Source organism: Phocoena sinus, chromosome 5 (assembly GCF_008692025.1).
Source record: "Phocoena sinus isolate mPhoSin1 chromosome 5, mPhoSin1.pri, whole genome shotgun sequence".
NCBI classification, from domain to species: Eukaryota; Metazoa; Chordata; class Mammalia; order Artiodactyla; family Phocoenidae; genus Phocoena; species Phocoena sinus.
This window is the reverse complement of record NC_045767.1, coordinates 103500723-103521204: the sequence shown is the minus strand read 5'-3', so window position 1 is coordinate 103521204 and position 20482 is coordinate 103500723. Positions and strand designations below refer to the sequence as shown.

Sequence of the window (20482 nt, the reverse complement as noted above, 5' to 3'; positions counted from 1 at the left end):
TCCTCTCCCCACAGCCCTTGGCAACCATCATTATACTTTGTCTTTATGATTTTGACTACTTGTACCTCATATATTAAATCATACAGTTTATCTTTTTTTGACTGGCTTATTTCACTTAGCATAATATCTTTAATGTTCTCAAGGTGTTCCACATTATAGCATATTGCAGAATTTCCTTTTTAAGGCAGAATAATATTTCATTGTATGTATATACCACATTTTGCTTATCCATTTGTCTATGGACACTTGGGTTGCTTCCACGTTTTAGCTATCGTGATTAGAGCCGTTATGAACATGGGTGTATAAATATCTCTTCAAGACCTTGCTTTCAGAGTCACAGACATAGAAAACAAACTTATGGTTACCAAAGGGGAAATGAGGGGGGGAGGGATAAATTAGGAGGTTGGGATTAACATATAGGTAACCAACAAGGACCTACTGTATAGCACAGGGAACTATATTCAGTATTTTATAATAACCTGTAAGGGAAAGTAATCTGAAAAAGAATATATATTATATACATATGTATATATGTGACTGAATCACTGTGCTGTACACCTGAAACTAACATGACATTGTAAATCAGCTGTACTTCTTGCTGATCTTGCTTTCAGTTCTTTTGGATATATATCCAGAAGTGGAATTGCTACATGATATGGTAATTCTATTTTAAATTTTTTGAGGAACTACCACACTGTTTTCCACAGTGGCTGTACCATTTTATATTCCCACCAATAGTACACAGGGGTTCCAGTTTCTCCCCATCCTTGCCAACACTTGTTGGCTTTGGTATCAGGATAATGCTGACCTCATAGAATCAGTGAGGAAGTGTTGCTTCCTCTTCAATTTTTTTGGAAAAGTTTGGGAAAGAATGATATTAGTTCTTTAAGGGTTTGGTAAAATTTACCAGTGAAGTCATAAGGTCCAGGGCTTTTATTTGTTGGGAGATTTTTTTTTTTTTAACATCTTTATTGGGGTATAATTGTTTTACAATGGTGTGTTAGTTTCTGCTTTATAACAAAGTGAATCAGTTATACATATACATATGTTCCCATATCCCTTCCCGCTTGTGTCTCCCTCCCTCCCACCCTCCCTATCCCACCCCTCCAGGCGGTCACAAAGCACCGAGCCGATATCCCTGTGCCATGCGGCTGCTTCCCACTAGCTATCTACCTTACGTTTGTTAGTGTATATATGTCCATGCCTCTCTCTTGCCCTGTCACAGCTCACCCTTCCCCCTCCACATATCCTCAAGTCTGTTCTCCAGTAGGTCTGTGTCTTTATTCCTATCTTACTCCTAGGTTCTTCATGACATTTTTTTTTCTTCTTCAATTCCATATATATGTCTCAGCAAACGGTATTTGTCTTTTTCTTTCTGACTTGCTTCACTCTGTATGACAGACTCTGGGTCTATCCACCTCATTACAAATAGCTCAATTTCATTTCTTTTTAAGGCTGAGTAATATTCCATTGTATATACGTGCCACATCTTCTTTATCCATTCATCCGATGATGGGCGCTTAGGTTGTTTCCATCTCCGGGCTATTGTAAATAGAGCTGCAATGAACATTTTGGTGCATGACTCTTTTTGAATTTTGGTTTTCTCAGGGTATATGCCCAGGATGGGATTGCTGGGTCATATGGTAGTTCTATTTGTAGTTTTTTAAGGAACCTCCATACTGTTCTCCATAGTGGCTGAACCAATTCACATTCCCAGCAGCAGTGCAAGAGGGTTCCCTTTTCTCCACACCCTCTCCAGCATTTATTGTTTCTAGATTTTTTGATGATGGCCATTCTGACTGGTGTGAGATGATATCTCATTGTAGTTTTGATTTGCATTTCTCTGATGATTAATGATGTTGAGCATTCTTTCATGTGCTTGTTGGCAGTCTGTATATCTTTGTAGGGAGGTCTGTTTAGGTCTTCTGCCCATTTTTGGATTGGGTTGTTTGTTTTTTTGTTATTGAGCTGCATGAGCTGCTTGTAAATTTTGGAGATTAATCCTTTGTCAGTTGCTTCATTTGCAAATATTTTCTCCCATTCTGAGGGTTGTCTTTTGGTCTTGTTTATGGTTTCCTTTGCTGTGCAAAAGTTTGAAGTTTCATTAGGTCCCATTTGTTTATTTTTGTTTTTATTTCCATGTCTCTAGGAGGTGGGTCAGAAAGGATCTTGCTGTGATTTATGTCACAGAGTGTTCTGCCTATGTTTTCCTCTAAGAGTTTGATAGTTTCTGGCCTTACATTTAGGTCTTTAATCCATTTTTAGCTTATTTTTGTGTATGGTGTTAGGGAGTGATCTAATCTCATACTTTTACATGTATCTGTCCAGTTTTCCCAGCACCACTTATTGAAGGGGCTGTCCTTTCTCCACTGTACATTCCTGCCACCTTTATCAAAGATAAGGTGTCCATATGTGCGTGGGTTTATCTCTGGGCTTTCTATCCTGTTCCATTGATCTATTTTTCTGTTTTCAAGCCAGTACCATACTGTCTTGATTATTGTAGCTTTGTAGTATAGTCTGAAGTCAGGGAGCCTGATTCCTCCAGCTCTGTTTTTCGTTCTCAAGGTTGCTTTGGCTATTCGGGGTCCTTTGTGTTTCCATATAAATTGCGAAATTTTTTGTTCTAGTTCTGTGAAAAATGCCAGTGGTAGTTTGATAGGGATTGCATTGAATCTATAGATTGCTTTGGGTAGTAGAGTCATTTTCACAATGTTGATTCTTCCCGTCCAAGAACATGGTATATCTCTCCATCTATTTGTATCATCTTTAATTTCTTTCATCAGTGTCTTATAATTTTCTGCATACAGGTCTTTTTTCTCCTTAGGTAGGTTTATTCCTAGATATTTTATTCTTTTTGTTGCAGTGGTAAATGGGAGTGTTTTCTTGATTTTAATTTCAGATTTTTCATCATTAGTATATAAGAATGCTAGAGATTTCTGTGCATTAATTTTGTATCCTGCTACTTTACCAAATTCACTGATTAGCTCTTAGTAGTTTTCTGGTAGCATCTTTAGGATTCTCTATGTATAGTATCATGTCATCTGCAAACAGTGACAGCTTTACTTCTTCTTTTCCGATTTGGATTCCTTTTATTTCCTTTTCTTCTCTGATTGCTGTGGCTAAAACTTCCAAAACTACGTTGAATAACAGTGGTGAGAGTGGGCAACCTTGTCTTGTTCCTGATCTTAGTGGAAATGCTTTCAGTTTTTCACCATTGAGAATGATGTTGGCTGTGGGCTTGTCATATATGGTCTTTATTATGTTGAGGTAAGTTCCCTCTATGCCTACTTTCTGCAGGGTTTTTATCATAAATGGCTGTTGAATTTTGTCAAAAGCTTTCTCTGCATCTATTGAGATGATCATATGGTTTTTCTCCTTCAATTTGTTAATATGGTTTATCACATTGATAGATTTGCGTATATTGAAGAATCCTTGCTTTCCTGGAATAAACCCCACTTGATCATGGTTTATGATCCTTTTAATGTGCTGTTGGATTCTGTTAGCTAGTATTTCATTGAGGATTTTTGCATCTATGTTCATCAGTGATATTGGCCTGTAGTTTTCTTTCTTTGTGACATCCTTGTCTGGTTTTGGTATCAAGGTGATGGTGGCCTCGTAGAAGGAATTTGGGAGTGTTCCTCCTTCTGCTATATTTTGGAAGAGTTTGAGAAGGATAGGTGTTAGCTCTTCTCTAAACGTTTCATAGAATTTGCCTGTGAAGCCATCTGGTCCTGGGCTTTTGTTTGTTGGAAGATTTTTAATCACAGTTTCAATTTCAGTGCTTGTGATTGGTCTGTTCATATTTTCTATTTCTTCCTGATTCAGTCTTGGCAGGTTGTGCATTTCTAAGCATTTGTCCATTTCTTCCAGATTGTCCATTTTATTGGCATAGAGTTGCTTGTAGTAATCTCTCATGATCTTTTTTATTTCTGCAGTGTCAGTTGTTACTTCTTTTTCATTTCTAATTCTATTGATTTTAGTCTTCTCCCTTTTTTTTCTTGATGAGTCTGGCTAGTGGTTTATCTATTTTGTTTATCTTCTCAAAGAACCAGCTTTTAGTTTTATTGATCTTTGCTATTGTTTCCTTCATTTCTTTTTCATTTATTTCTGATCTGATTTTTATGATTTCTTTCCTTCTGCTAGCTTTGGGGTTTTTTTGTTCTTCTTTCTCTAATTGCTTGAGGTGCAAGGTTAGGTTGTTTATTCAAGATGTTCCCTGCTTCTTAAGGTGGGCTTGTATTGCTATGAACTTCCCCCTTAGAACTGCTTTTGCTGCGTCCCATAGGTTTTGGGTCATTGTGTCTCCACTGTCATTTGTTTCTAGGTATTCTTTTATTTCCTCTTTGATTTCTTCAGTGATCACTTCATTATTAAGTAGTGTATTGTTTAGCCTCCATGTGTTTGTATTTTTTACAGATCTTTTCCTGTAATTGATATCTAGTCTCATGGCATTGTGGTCAGAAAAGATACTTGATACAATTTCAATTTTCTTAAATTTACCAAGGCTTGATTTGTGACCCACGATATGATCTATCCTGGAGAATGTTCCATGAGCACTTGAGAAAAATGTGTGTTCTGTTGTTTTTGGATGGAGTGTCCTATAAATATCAATTAAGTCCATCTTGTTTAATCTATCATTACAGCTTGTGTTTCCTTATTTATTTTCATTTTGGATGATGTGTCCATGGGTGAAAGTGGGGTGTTAAAGTCCCCTACTATGAATGTGTTAGTGGATTTCCCCTTTTATCGCTGTTAGTATTTGCCTTATGTATTGAGGTGCTCCTATGTTGGGTGCATAAATATTTACAATTGTTATATCTTCTTTTTGGATTGATCCCTTGATCATTATGTAGTGTCCTTCTTTGTGTCTTCTAATAGTCCTTATTTTAAAGTCTATTTTGTCTGATATGAGAATTGCTACTCCAGCTTTCTTTTGGTTTCCATTTGCATGGAATATCTTTTTCCATCCCCTTACTTTCAGTCTGTATGTGTTTCTAGGTCTGAAGTGGGTCTCTCGTAGACAGCATATATAAGGGTCTTGTTTTTGTATCCATTCAGCCAATATGTGTCTTTTGGTGGGAGCATTTAGTCCATTTACATTTAAGGTAATTATCGATATGTATGTTCCTATTCCCATTTTCTAAATCGTTTTGGGTTCGTTATTATATGTCTTTTCCTTCTCTTGTGTTTCTTGTCTAGAGAAGTTCCTTTAGCATTTGTTGTAAAGCTGGTTTGGTAGTGCTGACTTGGTTAACTATTTCCTTTCCCATATTAGGGAAGTTTTCAACCATAATCTCTTCAAATATTTTCTCAGTCCCTTTCTTTTTCTCTTCTTCTTCTGGAACCCCTATAATTCGAATGTTGATGTGTTTAATGTTGTCCCAGAGGTCTCTGAGACTGTCCTCAGTTCTTTTCATTCTTTTTTCTTTATTCTGCTCTGCAGTAGTTATTTGCACTATTTTATGTTCCAGGTCACTTATCCGTTCTTCTGCCTCAGTTATTCTGCTATTGATCCCATCTAGAGTACTTTTAATTTCATTTATTGCGTTGTTCATCATTGCTTGTTTCATCTTTATTTCTTCTAGGTCCTTGTTAACTGTTTCTTGCATTTTGTCCATTCTATTTCCAAGATTGTGGATCATCCTTACTATCATTATTCTGAATTCTTTTTCAGGTAGACTGCCTATTTCCTCTTCATTTGTCAGGTCTGGTGCATTTTTATCTTGCTCCTTTATCTGCTGTGTGTTTTTCTGTCTTCTCATTTTGCTTATCTTACTGTCTTTGGGGTCTCCTTTTTGCAGGCTGCACGTTCGTAGTTCCCATTGTTTTTGATGTCTGTCTCCAGTGGCTAAGGTTGTTTCAGTGGGTTGTGTAGGCTTCCTGGTGGAGGGGACTAGTGCCTGTGTTGTGGTGGATGAGGCTGGATCTTGTCTCTCTAGTGGGCAGGTTCACGTCTGGTGGTGTGTTTTGGGGTGTCTGTGGCCTTATTATGATTTTAGGCAGCCTCTCTGATAATGGGTGGGGTTGTGGTCCTGTTTTGCTAGTTGTTTGGCATAGGTTGTCCAGCACTGTGGCTTGCTGGTCGTTGAGTGAAGCTGGGTGCTGGTGTTAAGATGGAGGTCTCTGGGAGATTTTCGCCATTTGATATTATGTGGAGCTGGGAGGTCTCTTGTTGACCAGTGTCCTGAAGTTGGCTCTCCTACTTCAGAGGCAGAGCCCTGACTCCTGGCTGGAGCACCAAGAGCCTTTCATCCACACGGCTCAGAATAAAAGGGAGAAAAACTAGAGAGAATTAGTAGAAGTTTGAAGAAAGAAGGAACGGAGGGAAGGAAGGAAGAAAGAAAGAAGCAAAGAAGGAAAGAAGGCAAGAAGGAAAGGAAGGAGGGATGGAGGGAGGAAGGAAGGAAGGAGGGAAAGAAGGAAAAAAGGCAGAAAGAAGATAGAGTAAAATAAAATAAAGTATAATAAGGTTATTGAATTAAAAAATACTTATTTAGAAAAAAAAAAGGGACAGATAGAACCTTAGGACAAATGTTGGAAGCAAAACTATACAGACAAAATCTTAACACAGAAGCCTACACATACACCCTCAAAAAAAGAGGTAAAGGGGGAAAAATCATAAATCTTGCTCTCAGAGACAACCTCCTCAATTTGGGATGATTTGTTTTCTAAAGGAGGGAAGGAAGGAAGGAAAGAAAGAAAGAAAGAAAGGTAAAGTATAATAAAGTTACTAAAATTAAAATTATTAAGAAAAAAATTTAAAAAAAAAACATGGATAGAACCCTAGGACAAATGGCGGAAGCAAAACTATACAGACAAGATCTCACACAGAAGCATACACATACACATTCACAAAAAGAGGAAAAGGGGAAAAAATCATAGATCTTGCTCTCGAAGCCCACCTCCTCAATTTGGGATGACTCATTGTCTATTCATGTATTCCACAGATGCAGGTACATGAAGTTGATTGTGGAGCTTTAATCCGCTGTTTCTGAGGCTGCTGGGAGAGATTTCCCTTTCTCTTCTTTGTTCTCACAGCTCACAGGGGCTCAGCTCTGGATTTGGCCCTGCCTCTGCGTGTAGGTCGCCGGAGGGCGTCTGTTTTTTGCTCAGACAGGACGGGGTTAAAAGAGCAGCTGATTCGGGGGCTCTGGCGCACTCAGGCCGGGGGCGGGGGGGGAGGGAGGGTCAGTGCGTGCGGGGCGGGCCTGCGGCTGCAGAGCCCAGCGTGACGTTGCACTAGCCTGAGGCCCGCCGTGCGTTCTCCCGGGGAAATTGTCCCTGGATCCCGGGAACCTGGCAGTGGCGGGCTGCACAGGCTCCGCGGAAGAGGGCTGTGGAGAGTGACCTGTGCTCGCACACAGGCCCCTTGGTGGCGGCAGCAGCAGCCTTAGCGTCTCCCGCCCGTCCCTGGGGTCCGTGCTTGTAGCCGCGGCTCGCGCTAGTCTCTAGGGTCCGCGCTTTTAGCCGCGGCTCGCGCCCGTCTCTGGAGTTCCTTTAAGCAGCGCTCTTAAACCCCTCTCCTCGCGCACCAGGAAACAAAGAGGGAAGAAAAAGTCTCTTGCCTGTTCGGCAGGTGCAGACTTTTCCCCGGATTCCCTCCCGGCTAGCCGTGGTGCACTAACCCCGTCAGGCTATGTTCAAGCCGCCAACCCCAGTCCTCTCCCTGCACTCTGACCGAAACTGTTGGGAGGTTTTTGATTACTGGTACAATCTCTTTACAAGTTATAGATCTATTCAGATTTTCTGTTTCTTTGTGATTTAGTCTTAATAGGTTTTGTGTTTCTAGGAACTTGTCCTTTTCATCTAGGTTATCCAATTTGTTGATGTACAGTTCATAATTTTCTCTTATAGTTCTTTTTATTTCTTCAGAATCAGTAGTAATGTCCCCATTTTCATTTCTGAATATAGTGATTTGAGGCTTATCTCTTTTTTCTTTCTTTCTTTTTTTTTTTTTTTTTTTTTTTTTTGCGGTACGCGGGCCTCTCACTGTTGTGGCCTCTCCCGTTGCAAAGCACAGGCTCCGGATGCGCAGACCCAGCAGCCATGGCTCACAGGCCCAGCCGCTCCGCGGCATGTGGGATCCTCCTGGACTGGGGCACAAACCCATGTCCCCTGCATTGGCAGGCGGACTCTCAACCGCTGCACCACCAGGGAAGCCCTTCTTTTTTTTTCAATTTTATTTATCTTTGGCAGTGTTGGGTCTTCGTTGCTGCGTGGGGCTTTCTCTAGTTGCGGCGAGCAGGGGCTACTCTTTGTTGCGGTGCATGGGCTTCTCATTACGGTGGCTTCTCTTTTTGCGGAGCACGGGCTCTAGACGCACAGGCTTCAGTAATTGCAGCACAAGGGCTCAGGAGCTGTGTCCCGCGGGCTCTAGAACGCAGGCTCAGTAGTTGTGGCACATGGTTTTGTTGCTCCATGGCGTGTGGGATCTTCCCAGACCAGGGATTGAACTCATGTCCCCTTCTTTGGCAGGTGTGTTCTTAGCCACTGCACCACCAGGGAAGTCCCTCTCTTTTTATTCGTAGTCTGTCTAGCTGAAGTTTTTTCAATTTTATTGATCTTTTCGGAGAACCATCTTTTGGCTTGATTGACTTTCCTCTGTTGTTTTTCTCTTCTCTGTTTAATTTCTCTTTGCTCAAACCTTTATTATTTACTTCCTTCTGGTAGGTTTGGGTTTAGTTTATTCATCTTTTTTCTAGTTCCTGAGGTTTTAAAGTTAGGTTGTTGATTTGATTTTTTTTTTTTATGTGTTTAAAACTGTAAATTTCCCTCTTAGTGGGAAATCAGCTTAGCTTTCACTGCATCTCATGTTTTAGTATGTTGTGTTTTTGTTTTCATTTGTCTCTAAGTATTTTCTAATTTCTCTGTGATTTCTTCTTTGATCCATCAGTTGTCTAAAATTGTGTTAATTTCCACAATTTTGTAAATTTTTTGGTTTTTTTTTTTTGTTATTGATTTCTAACTTCATTGTGTTGTGGTTAGAGAAGATACTTGGTATATCTATCTTTTAAAATCTATTGAGTCTTAATTTGTGGCCTAATATGTCATCTCTCCTGGAAAACGTCCCATGTGCATTCACTTGAGAAGGATGTGCATTCTGCTGTTGTTGGGTAGTGTTCTGTATATGTCTGTTAGATCTAGTTGGTTTATTGTGTTAAGTCCTGTTTCCATACTTATGTCTGGTTGTTTTGTTCATTATTGTGAGTAGGCTATTGAAGTCTCCAACTATTATTGTAGAACTGTCTGTTTCTCCCTTCTTTTCTTAGTTTTTGCTCCATATGTTTTCATGACTTGTCATTACATATGTAAATGTTTATAATTGTATATTCTTGCTGTATTGAACCTTTTATTAATATATACTGTCCTTTTTTGTTTCTTGTAATATTTTTTATTTAAAATCTTATTTTTGTCTGATACTAGTGTAGCCACTTTGGCTCTTTTTTTGGTTACTGTTTGCATGGAATATTTTTTTCAATCCTTTTCATTTCAACCTGTTTGTGTTTTTGGATCTCAAATGAGTCTTGTGTAGACAGCATATAATTGGATCATGTGTTTTTATTCATTCTGCCAATCTCTGTCTTTTGATTGGAGTGTTTAATTCATTGATGTTTGTAGTAATTACTGATTAGGAAGGACTTATTTCTGGTATTGTGCTATTTGTTTCCTATGTGCCTTAGAGCTTTTTGAGCCTCATTTCCTGTATTACTGTCTTCTTTTGTGTTTAGTTGATCTTTTTTGGTAGTGAAATGTTTAAGTTCCTTTCTTATTTTCTTATGTGTATACTCTATAGGCATTTTCTTTGTGGTTATCATGAGGATTACATTTAACATCCTAAAATTATAATACTCTAATTTGAATTTATACTAGCTTAGCTTCAATAACAGAAAGTCTGCTTCTTTACAGTTTCATCTCTACCCTTTTCAGTTGTTGATGTCACAAAATTGCATCTTTATACGTTGTGTGCCTAAAAACATGAACTAAAAATTCAAATTATTAAAATTGTTTAATTTAAAGTTTATTTAAGTTCTATTTTTTACTTATTATTTTAAGTATTCTAAATTATGTAGGAAACGTGATTTGGTGTAACAAAGCAAAATTACAGTAAAACTAGCTTTTTACATTAATAATTCTTTAAAAATGTATTTGTCTCTCAAATATAAAAAGTACAGTTACAAACCACTGTTACAATAATACTAGCTTTTCTACTTACCCATGTATTTACTTTTATATTCATATAGCTTTAAATTACTGTCTAGTGTTCTTTCATCCCTTTCATCTTGTAGGTCTCCCTTGAGTTGCAGACCAGGTCTAGTGATCATGAACTCCCTCAGCTTTTGTTTATCTGGGTGTGTCTTACTTTCTCCCTCACTTTTGTGAGGACAGTTTTTCTGGATATAGATCCTTCATTGACACATTTTGTCTTTTAGTACTTTTAACATATCCGCCCATTGTCTTTTGGCCTCCAAAGTTTCTGATGAGAAATCTGCTGATAATCTTATTGAGATCACTGGTATGTGATGATTCACTTCTCTTCTTGTTTTCAAGATTCTCTCTTTAGCTTTTTGGAAGTTTGGTTATAATATGTCTTGGTGTGGGTCTCTTTGAGGTCATATTTTTTGGAGTCTCTTGGATGTTTATGTTCATGTCTTTCATTAAATTTGGGAAGTTTTCAGCCAGTATTTCTTCAGATATTCTCTCTGCCCCCTTCTCTGTCTTTTATCCTTCTAGGACTCTCATGATACGTATGTTGATCTGTTTGATGGTGTCCCACGGGTCCCTTAGGTGCTGTTTATGTTTCTTCAGTCTTTGTCAGACTTGATAATTTTCATTGTCTTAGCTTCAACTTTGCTAAATCTTTTTTCTACCTGCCCAGATCTGCCTTCAAATCCCCCTAATGATTTTTTTTACATTTATTTATTTATTTTTGGCTGCATTGGGTCTTCATTGCTGCACGTGGGCTTTCTCTAGTTGTGGCGAGTGGGGTCTACATTTTGTTGTGGTGCATGGGCATCTCATTGCGGTGGCTTCTCTTGTTGCGGAGCACCGGCTCTAGGCGTGTGGGCTTCAGTAGTTGTGGCTAGTGGGCTCTAGAGCGTAGGCTCAGTAGTTGTGGTGCACAGGCTTAGTTGCTCCATGACATGTGAGATCTTCCCAGACCAGGGCTTGAACCTGTGTCCCCTGCATTGGCAGGTGGATTCTTAACCACTGTGCCACCAGGGAAGCCCCCCTCTAATGAATTTTTAATTTCAGTTATTAATATTACAGTTCCAGAATCTCTCTGTGGTTCCTTTTTAGGTTTTCTGTTTCTCTATTGATGGTTCCATTTTGTTAACACAAATGACTTTGTTCACATCTTCCTTTAGTTCTTTGAGCATCTTCAAGACAGTCTTTTTAAAGTCTTTGAAAAAGAACTAATAGCATTTTTACTAGACAGAGACAGTTTCTGTTGATTTATTTTTCCCGTTTAATAGGCCATACTTTTCTGTTTCTTTGTATGCCTTGTGATTTTTTTGGTTGTTAAATACTAGATGTTTGAGTCTAATAATGTGGTAACTCTGAAAATCAGATTTTTCCCTATTCCTTAAGGCTTCTTGTTTTTTTTTGTTGTTTGGCTTTTTTTTTTTTTTTTTTAATTGTTGTGGGCTGTCTTTATGATGAAGATCAGCTTGAGGTTTAAACTTAAAGTCTTCTCAGGTCTTTTCTGAGCCTTTTCCTGGGCATGCATGGTCACTTTCTGATTTTCCTTGTATATGCAGTTGTTTTTTAATGTCTTAGTCTTTAGTGTCTTACTTCCAAAAGGGGAAATAGTGAAAAATGCAGCGGTAAAGGGCACCAGCCTTTAAAATATCCTGGAAGTCACTTCAGATGAGAGGGAGGGGCCTGCAACAGTGGGAGGAGGTGCAATAACAGTGGCTGGCCACCTCTTTGTCTGCACTTCTGTGATCAGAAACAGTAGTGAGCAATCAGAGGAGAGATCCCTGATATTCAGAGGGTAGAGTCCTTCTTGCCTACTGTGGCTTCTGCAAACTCTGTGCAAGCTGCTCCAGAAACACATGCACAGCTGCTTGCCACATGGCTGAGCGTGGGCAGCTGCTACTGTACACAGAGCTGAAATTGACCAAAGTCAACTGTAATTTACTGACTAAGTCTTCTGGAAGTTGTAATCCTTTAGCAGACTCCAGAGTTTCAAATCAGTTACATCAGACAGATTCTGTCAGTGCAGTTGTTGTCTATGTGGGGAGACAGATTCCTTGTGCTTCTACTCCACCATCTTCCCACAATTTTCCAATTAGATTTTAAAGGAGTCCCTTCACTGATACAATTAGCTGAGGTGGCTTATGTGACATTTAGTGTAAAAGTACAAAGTCACCTGTTCTTCTTTCAACAGTGATTTATATGGTCATTTTACATATATGGTATTGGTAAACTATAATTTCTAGTAATCAGTTTTTGAGTGGTTGTTTTATGTGTGTGTTGTTATCTTTTTTCAGTCTCAGCTAACTGGACAATGGCAGTTGAGTACATTTTGAAAAATGTCTGAAGTTTAGTGGACTGCATCTACCTTCTCCCCATCAACCTTTTCCCCGTCCTTTACAAAAGAATAAAAGGGATGTTTGAGAAGAGAGCTGTATTAAAAGAAGAGTGTTACAAATGGCTTCAGAATCTGTGAATGCAAAACAAGCTAGGAATCGCTTCACAAAGGGGAAGAGGCAACAGCACCAGCAAATAAAGAACAGATCTTCATTTGGTGATGGTGATGGAGAAGACTCCTTTATCTTTGAAGCAAATGAAGCTTGGAAAGATTTTCATGGTTCTCTTCTTCAGTTTTATGAAAATGGAGAACTCTGTGATATCACATTGAAGGTGAGACTGTCTTTTTTTCTTTCCTCAACCTCTTCAGTGTATTATGTAAAATAAAGGTTTCCATAACCACGCAAGGCAAATTTTTGGTGCTTTACTTATTATAGTCAGAACGGTTTTAGTTTCAACCCTTTATTACATTGAAGGGGAAGGGACATAAGGGAGGGTAAGTAAAGGGAACCTAGCATAAGATAAAATTATTATACTAATTAAATGTTGATATTCACTATTTCTTAGTTTCACTTCTGAAAGTTCTGGAGCCCTAAAACAACAAATAGTTATTATTTGTGAAATGGATAAATTGCTGTTGACCAGATAAGCTTTTTTTTTTTCTTTGGCTGCACTGTACGGCTTGCGGGATCTAAGTCCCCTGACCAGGGATTGAACCTGCACCCTCCTCAGTGAAAGCGTGGAGTCCTAACCACTGGACCGCCAGGGAATTAGCTTTTAACTTGTGAATTAAAAAATCTTGATGTTGGGAATTCCCTAGTGGTCTGGTGGTTAGGACTCCATGCTTCCATTGCAGGGGACATGGGTTTGATCCCTGGTCAGGGAACTAAGGTCCTGCATGCTGCCTGGCGCAGCCAAAAAAAAACCAACTTGATGTATTCACTTACTCTTGATGTTGGTTAGAAGTCAGAATTCTTGGTTGTATATGTAACTGCACTAGTGTTTAACTGTGTGTTCCTATTCTGGTGTAAGCATATCTTGTTTTTCTGCACTTTTTTGCTTTATTGTGTTTCTCAGATAATGTGTTTTTTGTTTGTTTGTTTTAAACAAATTGAAGGTTTGTGGCAGCCCTGAGTTGTCAGGTGATGGTTAGCGTTTTTTAGTCTAAACATAACTTTTATATGCACCGGGAAACCAAAAAATTCATGTGACTTGCTTTTTTGAGATATTTGCTTTATTGCAGTGGTCTGGAACTGAACCTGCAGCATCTCCAAGATATGCCTGTAATTTAATCTCTATTTCAATATTACCGTCTTTAAGTGAGATTGTTTATTTTTACCTGACAGTGAAGTAGAGTGTTTTTTAGACTTGGATGAAAAAGTCTTTAGTAAACTTTGTCTAAGGCCTATATGATCATGTTGCTCTGCTACAAAGGACAGTTTTAATAAAGTTGGAAAATTGATAAAGCAGTGTTGAAGAGCCTGTGTTCTAATTGTTTCTCATAGCTCATTTAAAGTACTTCTTACTATTCTTATCTCTCAGTGTAATATTAAATTTTTTTGAGGATTTATGTGTATACATGCAGCATTTTCCACATGAGATTTGCCATTATGGGATCTTTTAGATTTTGCTTTCTGCTCCTGATCAGCCAGGTTCTTAGAGCTCAGAGTTGTGGGGATTGAGGACACCCTTAGAGAATCAGATCAGGGACACTCAGCAAAAGTCTGTAAACTGAATGCATAAATTCTGAGTTTTAGGCCCAGAATGTCCAGGAGTATAGTGTTATACTGTAAATAAATGACCTACATTCTCTTTACTTAAACTTTTAATTAGGACCTACAAATATGTAAGGACACTAAGATATTGAGAAGAAAACTATTAAATAATTTTACTAGCTTTATGTGAAATTTAGCCATGTATAAATTTTAATGAAGGAAGACCTAAACTGTAGGTGTAGAACACCTGATCTGTATAGTATATTATGTTTAATGCCATTGTTCTAATTTTCAACGCAAGTGTGAAATTCAGTGACCCACACTGGATTTGACAAAAATAAAAATGTAAAATAGATTATTTGAATTTAATAGATTATCAGTTCATCATATCAGTATATGTTGGAAAATAATTAAATAGAATATTATTGATTGTATACATTTTATAATTGGATCTTAGAATAATTTTTACTAGCTACTGCATGTAAACTTTCTTAAGTGAAAAGTAAGGATACAGCCATTTTAGGGCAAGTGATAATAACTAATCTCATAACTTTTCTTTGTTTATTGGGTAACTTCAGCAATAGGTTGAAGTGAAAGCCTCAGAAGAATCTATGGTGGGAAAAAAAAGAATATGGTGGTAACCCAAAATTACTATGTTTGAAGCAGTGATAGAAGTCATTTAGCAATGAGAAACTTTACTAATTTAAAGGAGCTATCATTTTTATTTTTTCAACTGTAAAATTATGATGACGATTAGGTTTTTGTGAGGAATAAGTGAATTGATAACATGTGAAGTCCTTATAACAGTGCTCAGTACATAATAATAAATAATCAGCTGTTAGGATCATTATGTGTACTATTCTTGTTGTTCCAAAAGTATTAGATAATGCTGCTACAGTATATTCTTATTATTAGAAAGAACTGTAGCTTAATCTTTTAGCAGGTCTGTTATTGGATTTGTTTCTTAATTCTAATTCAGCATTTCTTAAACTTTCAGAATTTAACTGTCACAGAACAACTAAACCAAGCAGGATTATGGGTAGTTTACAATGCTCTGTTCAATACAAACTTCACTTTTTACATTCATATAACCTTGAGGATTATACTTTGATATATTCATCTCCTTTTTTTATTAGTATGCTTCATTAGATCATTATTGCTTTTAGGACAAGCATTTTAGAAAGACAGTTATCAAAACTGGTTTTATTGTTCATATGTAAGGCCATTAGTGTGTTTTTAAATTCCAAAGTGAGCACTGATATTGGAAAAACAAACTCATTTAACAGATATTTACTAAGGTCTTACCCTAGTATATGGAGAGTATAAATAAATCTGAATAATGTGCTGTACTTGCATTGAGGGAGTTTGAAATTTAGCTGGAGATAGGCACATACACAGCTAACTAAAATACAATTTAGTGATTGTCATTTTATGATATTTTTATGGAAGCATAGGAGAGGATCTGTTAGCTATGTCTGAGAGGTGATTGGAAAGGCTTCACATAGGAGATTATATATAATCTTGAGGTCATTCCAGGGAAAGGTAAAACTTGTTTATATATTATTATGTATTTATTAGTGAAAATATTTTAGAACAGTATATCTAGTGGCAGCTCTAAAGTTATGTATGAGGGAAGATTCTTAAGGGCAACAGTTTGGTGCGGAAAAGGCAGAGGGAAATTGTCTTGAAAGGGGTAGTGCATAGCTCTCATAATGCTTAAATTATACATCATAGATCAACAAGACTAGCATCTACAAAGATGCTTTTATTTATGTTTTATGTAGTTTGAGGAAATGTCATTATCCTTGTTAAAGATCATAGTTAATTTTACCTCAAGAAGTTGATAGAGATTATTAGAGGAGGACAATCCCTTACATCACCTCTTGATGCCATCACTGATTATGTTTCAGTCATGTTGTTTGGCCTTTTTTTTGAAAGTGCACGTTTCTGTGATTTTTTTTTTTAAACAAGTATTTATAGGATTCTAATGAACACGTTCAAGACTCTAAGTATTATAATTATTGGCTGTCAAAACTTTCAACTGATCAGGTAAGAATAAGTGCTCTGAAAGATTGCAGAGAAACAAAGTATTTGAACTGCATTATAGTAGTATACTTCCAAGAGGTAGAAATGATAAAATTGTTATCCTTATAAATGTAGCAGTTAACTCATGACCGGAGAGCAGGCATAATCTAATAAAAGAGAAATGATAAAGGAGAAAGTGATTTTTTAAAAATACAAATTTATTTATTTTTGGCTGTGTTGTGTCTTCGTTGCTGCACGCCAGCTTTCTCTAGCTGCGGTGAGCGGGGGCTACTCTTTGTTGTGGTGTGCGGGCTTCTCATGGCGGTGGCTCCTCTTGTTGTGGAGCACAGGCTCTAGGTGCACAGGCTTCAGTAGTTGTGGCTCGCGGGTTCTAGAGCACAGGCTCAGTAGTTGTGGTGCATGAGCTTAGTTGCTCTGCGGCATGTGGGATCTTCCTGGACCAGGGCTTGAACCCATGTCCCCTGCATTGGCAGGCAGATTCTTAACCACTGCGCCACCAGGGAAGCCCGAGACAAACGTCAGGTAGATAGCTAGTAGAAAGCAGCCGCATAGCACAGGGATATCAGCTCGGTGCTTTGTGACCGCCTGGAGGGGTGGGATAGGGAGGGTGGGAGGGAGGGAGATGCAAGAGGGAAGAGATATGGGAACATATGTATATGTATAACTGATTCACTTTGTTATAAAGCAGAAACTAACACACCATTGTAAAACAATTATACCCCAATAAAGATGTTAAAAAAAAAAAAGTGAATTTATATTTAACACTTAAGCATTCTGTGTTAAGAAGTCTAATAAAATGATCACTTCTACTTTTGTCCATTCAAATAGTAAGTCAGTATTTTGATTTTATTTTTAATGTTGCTCAGAAGAAGGGATATTTGAGTATTTATATCCATAGATCCTTGTTTATTTGACTCCCAAAATGCTACCTAAAAGTTATTGTTTTCATTGTGTAGGTTTTTAAAGTAAACGTAGTGAGATAAGATTGTAGAACAGTGAATGTGACTAGACATTGTGATATGGTAATTCACTACAAGCCAAGACATTGAGTCTTATACATTTAACCCCTTCTTGACCTGGCAATTAAACATGTTTATGGCTACTCTGACTGAATAAAATTGATGGATTATTGAAAAAGAGTAGCTAATTGAGATAAAAGGGCAAAATTACAAGGGCTTAAACTGAAAAATTAGAATACAACTTATAAATGTACATAAAAGGAGACTTGGTTATATAGGCTTTTTTCCCTCCAGTCTTCATTTCTGTTCTATGTGTTTTCTACACTTTTATTTCAATATCGGTCTCAAACATTTAGCTTGAGTTACTGTTAAGTGACATAATTGTAAACATTTCAACCTGATATATACTTTAGTTTTTAATGATTTAAAAAATTTTAGTATGTTTGTTTTCAACAATCCATGGTAATGGGATTATACAATTAATACTTAGAAATGAAGTAAATCTATGTAAGAACAACAGTTTGCAAAAGAATAGTTCATGGGATAGCCAGATTTTTTAAAGTACTAAAAATGTCAAAGAAGTAAAAATTAAATCAATTGAAAAATTGTTCAGTTATCAACATATTGAACATTATTTATTGCTTTGAAATTTTGATGAAGGGATTATTCTCAAACACTGCTGATGGATATGTAAATTCATTCCTTGTTTTTCATGGATGGTTTGGCTGTATGTATCAAGAGCTGTAAAAAGCTTATATTTATTGACTCATTAATTCTGCTTTTCAGATTTTATCTCAAGGAAGTATTCTGAAATGTTGAAAAAACTTCCTGTTCTAAGATACTGTTTATATTTAAAATATGGAAAAGTTGTCTTAATGGCTGATATCAGAATAAATAAACTGTGTTACATCCACTGTGTAGAATAAGCATGAAGAGTTGAAAGTTTTCAGAAACTTAGGAAAAGGTGACAAAGTTCAGGACAGTCTATTATGTTTCAAAATGCATGGGAAAAAGTTAAAAGGAAATATGCCAACAGGTTGACAGTATTTGTTGAATTGTGAGTAAATTTTTTCCCTTATATTTTTCTGTACTTTCTTGATTTTACACTTTAAATATATATTGTAGTTGAGGGGAAAAAAGAAAACTTGAAAAGTAAGTGACCTTTAATGTAAGATAATAGATAGGTTCCTTTTGAAAGTCAGGGCTGATAGTTAATGGAATTTTTTATATATATATAAATTTATTTATTTATGGCTGTGTTGGGTCTTCATTGCTGCACGCAGGCTTTCTCTAGTTGCAGTGAGCGGGGGCTACTCTTCGTTTTGGTGTGCGGGCTTCTCATTGCAGTGGCTTCTCTTGTTGCGGAGCATGGGCTCTAGGTGCGCAAGATTCAGTAGTTGTGGCTAGTGGGCTCTAGAGTGTAGGCTCAGTAGTTGTGGCGCATGGGCTTAGTTGCTCCGCGGCATGTGGAATCTTCCCAGACCAGAGCTCGAACCCATGTCCCCTGCATTGGCAGGTGGATTCTTAACCACTGTGCCACCAGGGAAGTCCCTGTTTCATTGTATTTTGATTCCTATTGGCTAATCCATGGACAGTTACTCAAGGTTTGGATTAGCGGTTTGTATTTCAAGCTTTTGTTAAAAAATAAAGGATCATTATGTTAATGTTGATATTCAACATATTTCACTACTTGGGTTTAAGCTTGACGTGTTTTCTTTTACCCAAGCATCTTGAATTATTCATATGTTCACTTATCTAATAAAAATGTAAATTAGAAAATTCCCTAGTATCAAGGACATATGCTGTAGTATTTATATCATTTTAAATGGTATAATAATGTCTAATATTTTGTAGTTTGTGTATTTTTCACCCAGTTTATTTTTTATTTATTTATTTTTTTTGCGGTACGCGGGCCTCTCACTGTTGTGGCCTCTCCTGTTGCGGAGCACAGGCTCCGGACGCGCAAGCTCAGCGGCCATGGCTCACGGGCCCAGCCGCTCCGCGGTATGTGGGACCTTCCCAGACCGGGGCACGAACCCGCGTCCCCTGCACTGGCAGGCGGACTCTCAACCACTGCGCCACCAGGGAAGCCCTCACCCAGTTTTAAACATCTAGTCTTTAGACTTCGATTTCTTTCATTTTAAAATTTCTGATAAAATATTTTTGGTAATTGATACTTATATTTATGTACCAGAGAAGAAAAATTTAGAAATAAACTCTTAAGAATATGAGACTGCATAGTGTCAAAGGAAAGTTAATAAATGCATAAAAGCCCAGTTTTTTTTAACTTATTTATTTTATTTTTGGCTGTGCTGGGTCTTCGTTTCTCTGCGAGGGCTTTCTCTAGTTGCGGCAAGCGAGGGCCACTCTTCATCGCGGTGCGCGGGCCTCTCACTGTCGCGGCCTCTCCTGTTTTGGAGCACAGGCTCCAGACGCACAGGCTCAGTAGTTGTGGCTCACGGGCCTAGTTGCTCTGTGTCATGTGGGATCCTCCCAGACCAGGGCTCGAACCCGTGTCCCCTGCATTGGCAGGCAGATTCTCAACCACTGCGCCACCAGATAAGCCCCTTGGAAGGAGTTCTTTAGACCCAACCAAGTTGTCAGTTACTTGCCGCGCAGTCTTAATTTGGATGTTTGGTGGTCGTCTGGGTGGATCTTTTCAAGTCCAAAGACATAGAGCAATAGGAGAATGAGAAAGACTGAGTGGGAAAAGCCTTGGCCTCAGTGCGCTTCTTCATGGCCAGAGAACTGGTCTCTGCCAGATCCTGCAGGCAACGTCAGCTGCCACTTAACGGGCTACTTGAATCTACATGGCTCAGGATAAGTCCCAGCCACCCTTCAGAGGGGAGCCATAGCCCAATAGGCGGATCGAGATTATGGCCTTTGAGGCCCCACATTGGGTGCCAGGAAAGATGTTGCAGGAAAGAGAGTGGGGTGCGAGAGGATGGTCACATCCCAAGTCATGTCTGAGTCCCTGGGATGGCTGCCAAGTGTGGGTTCTTGGCTTTGTGCAGGCAAGGATTCAAGAGCAAGACATAGTAAAGTGAAAGGTTTATTCAGGGAGATACACACTCCATAGACAGAGTGTGGGCCATCTTGGAAGGCAAGAGGCCAAGCCCCAATTTTTTGATGTTCCTATTTCATATATAAGGCTCAAAGATCTTTTTAAAGTTAAGATGTGTATTTATTTATTTTTACAAAAATGTTAGTTTGCATTAGCCCCACATT

At 38.1% G+C, this 20482-nt stretch overlaps 1 protein-coding gene across 4 annotated transcripts in view; it reads left to right on the top strand.

Annotated features, from left to right (window-relative positions):
• The window catches only part of KLHL8 (kelch like family member 8), a 71388-nt gene that overhangs the window by 25671 nt on the left and 25235 nt on the right, over positions 1–20482 (top strand). For all 4 annotated transcript variants that reach the window (XM_032632985.1, XM_032632988.1, XM_032632986.1 and 1 more), the window contains one exon: positions 12495–12867. In XM_032632985.1, the coding sequence (XP_032488876.1) occupies positions 12655–12867 (213 nt within the window). In that variant the 5' untranslated portion in view covers positions 12495–12654. The remainder of the gene's footprint in view (positions 1–12494; positions 12868–20482) is intronic.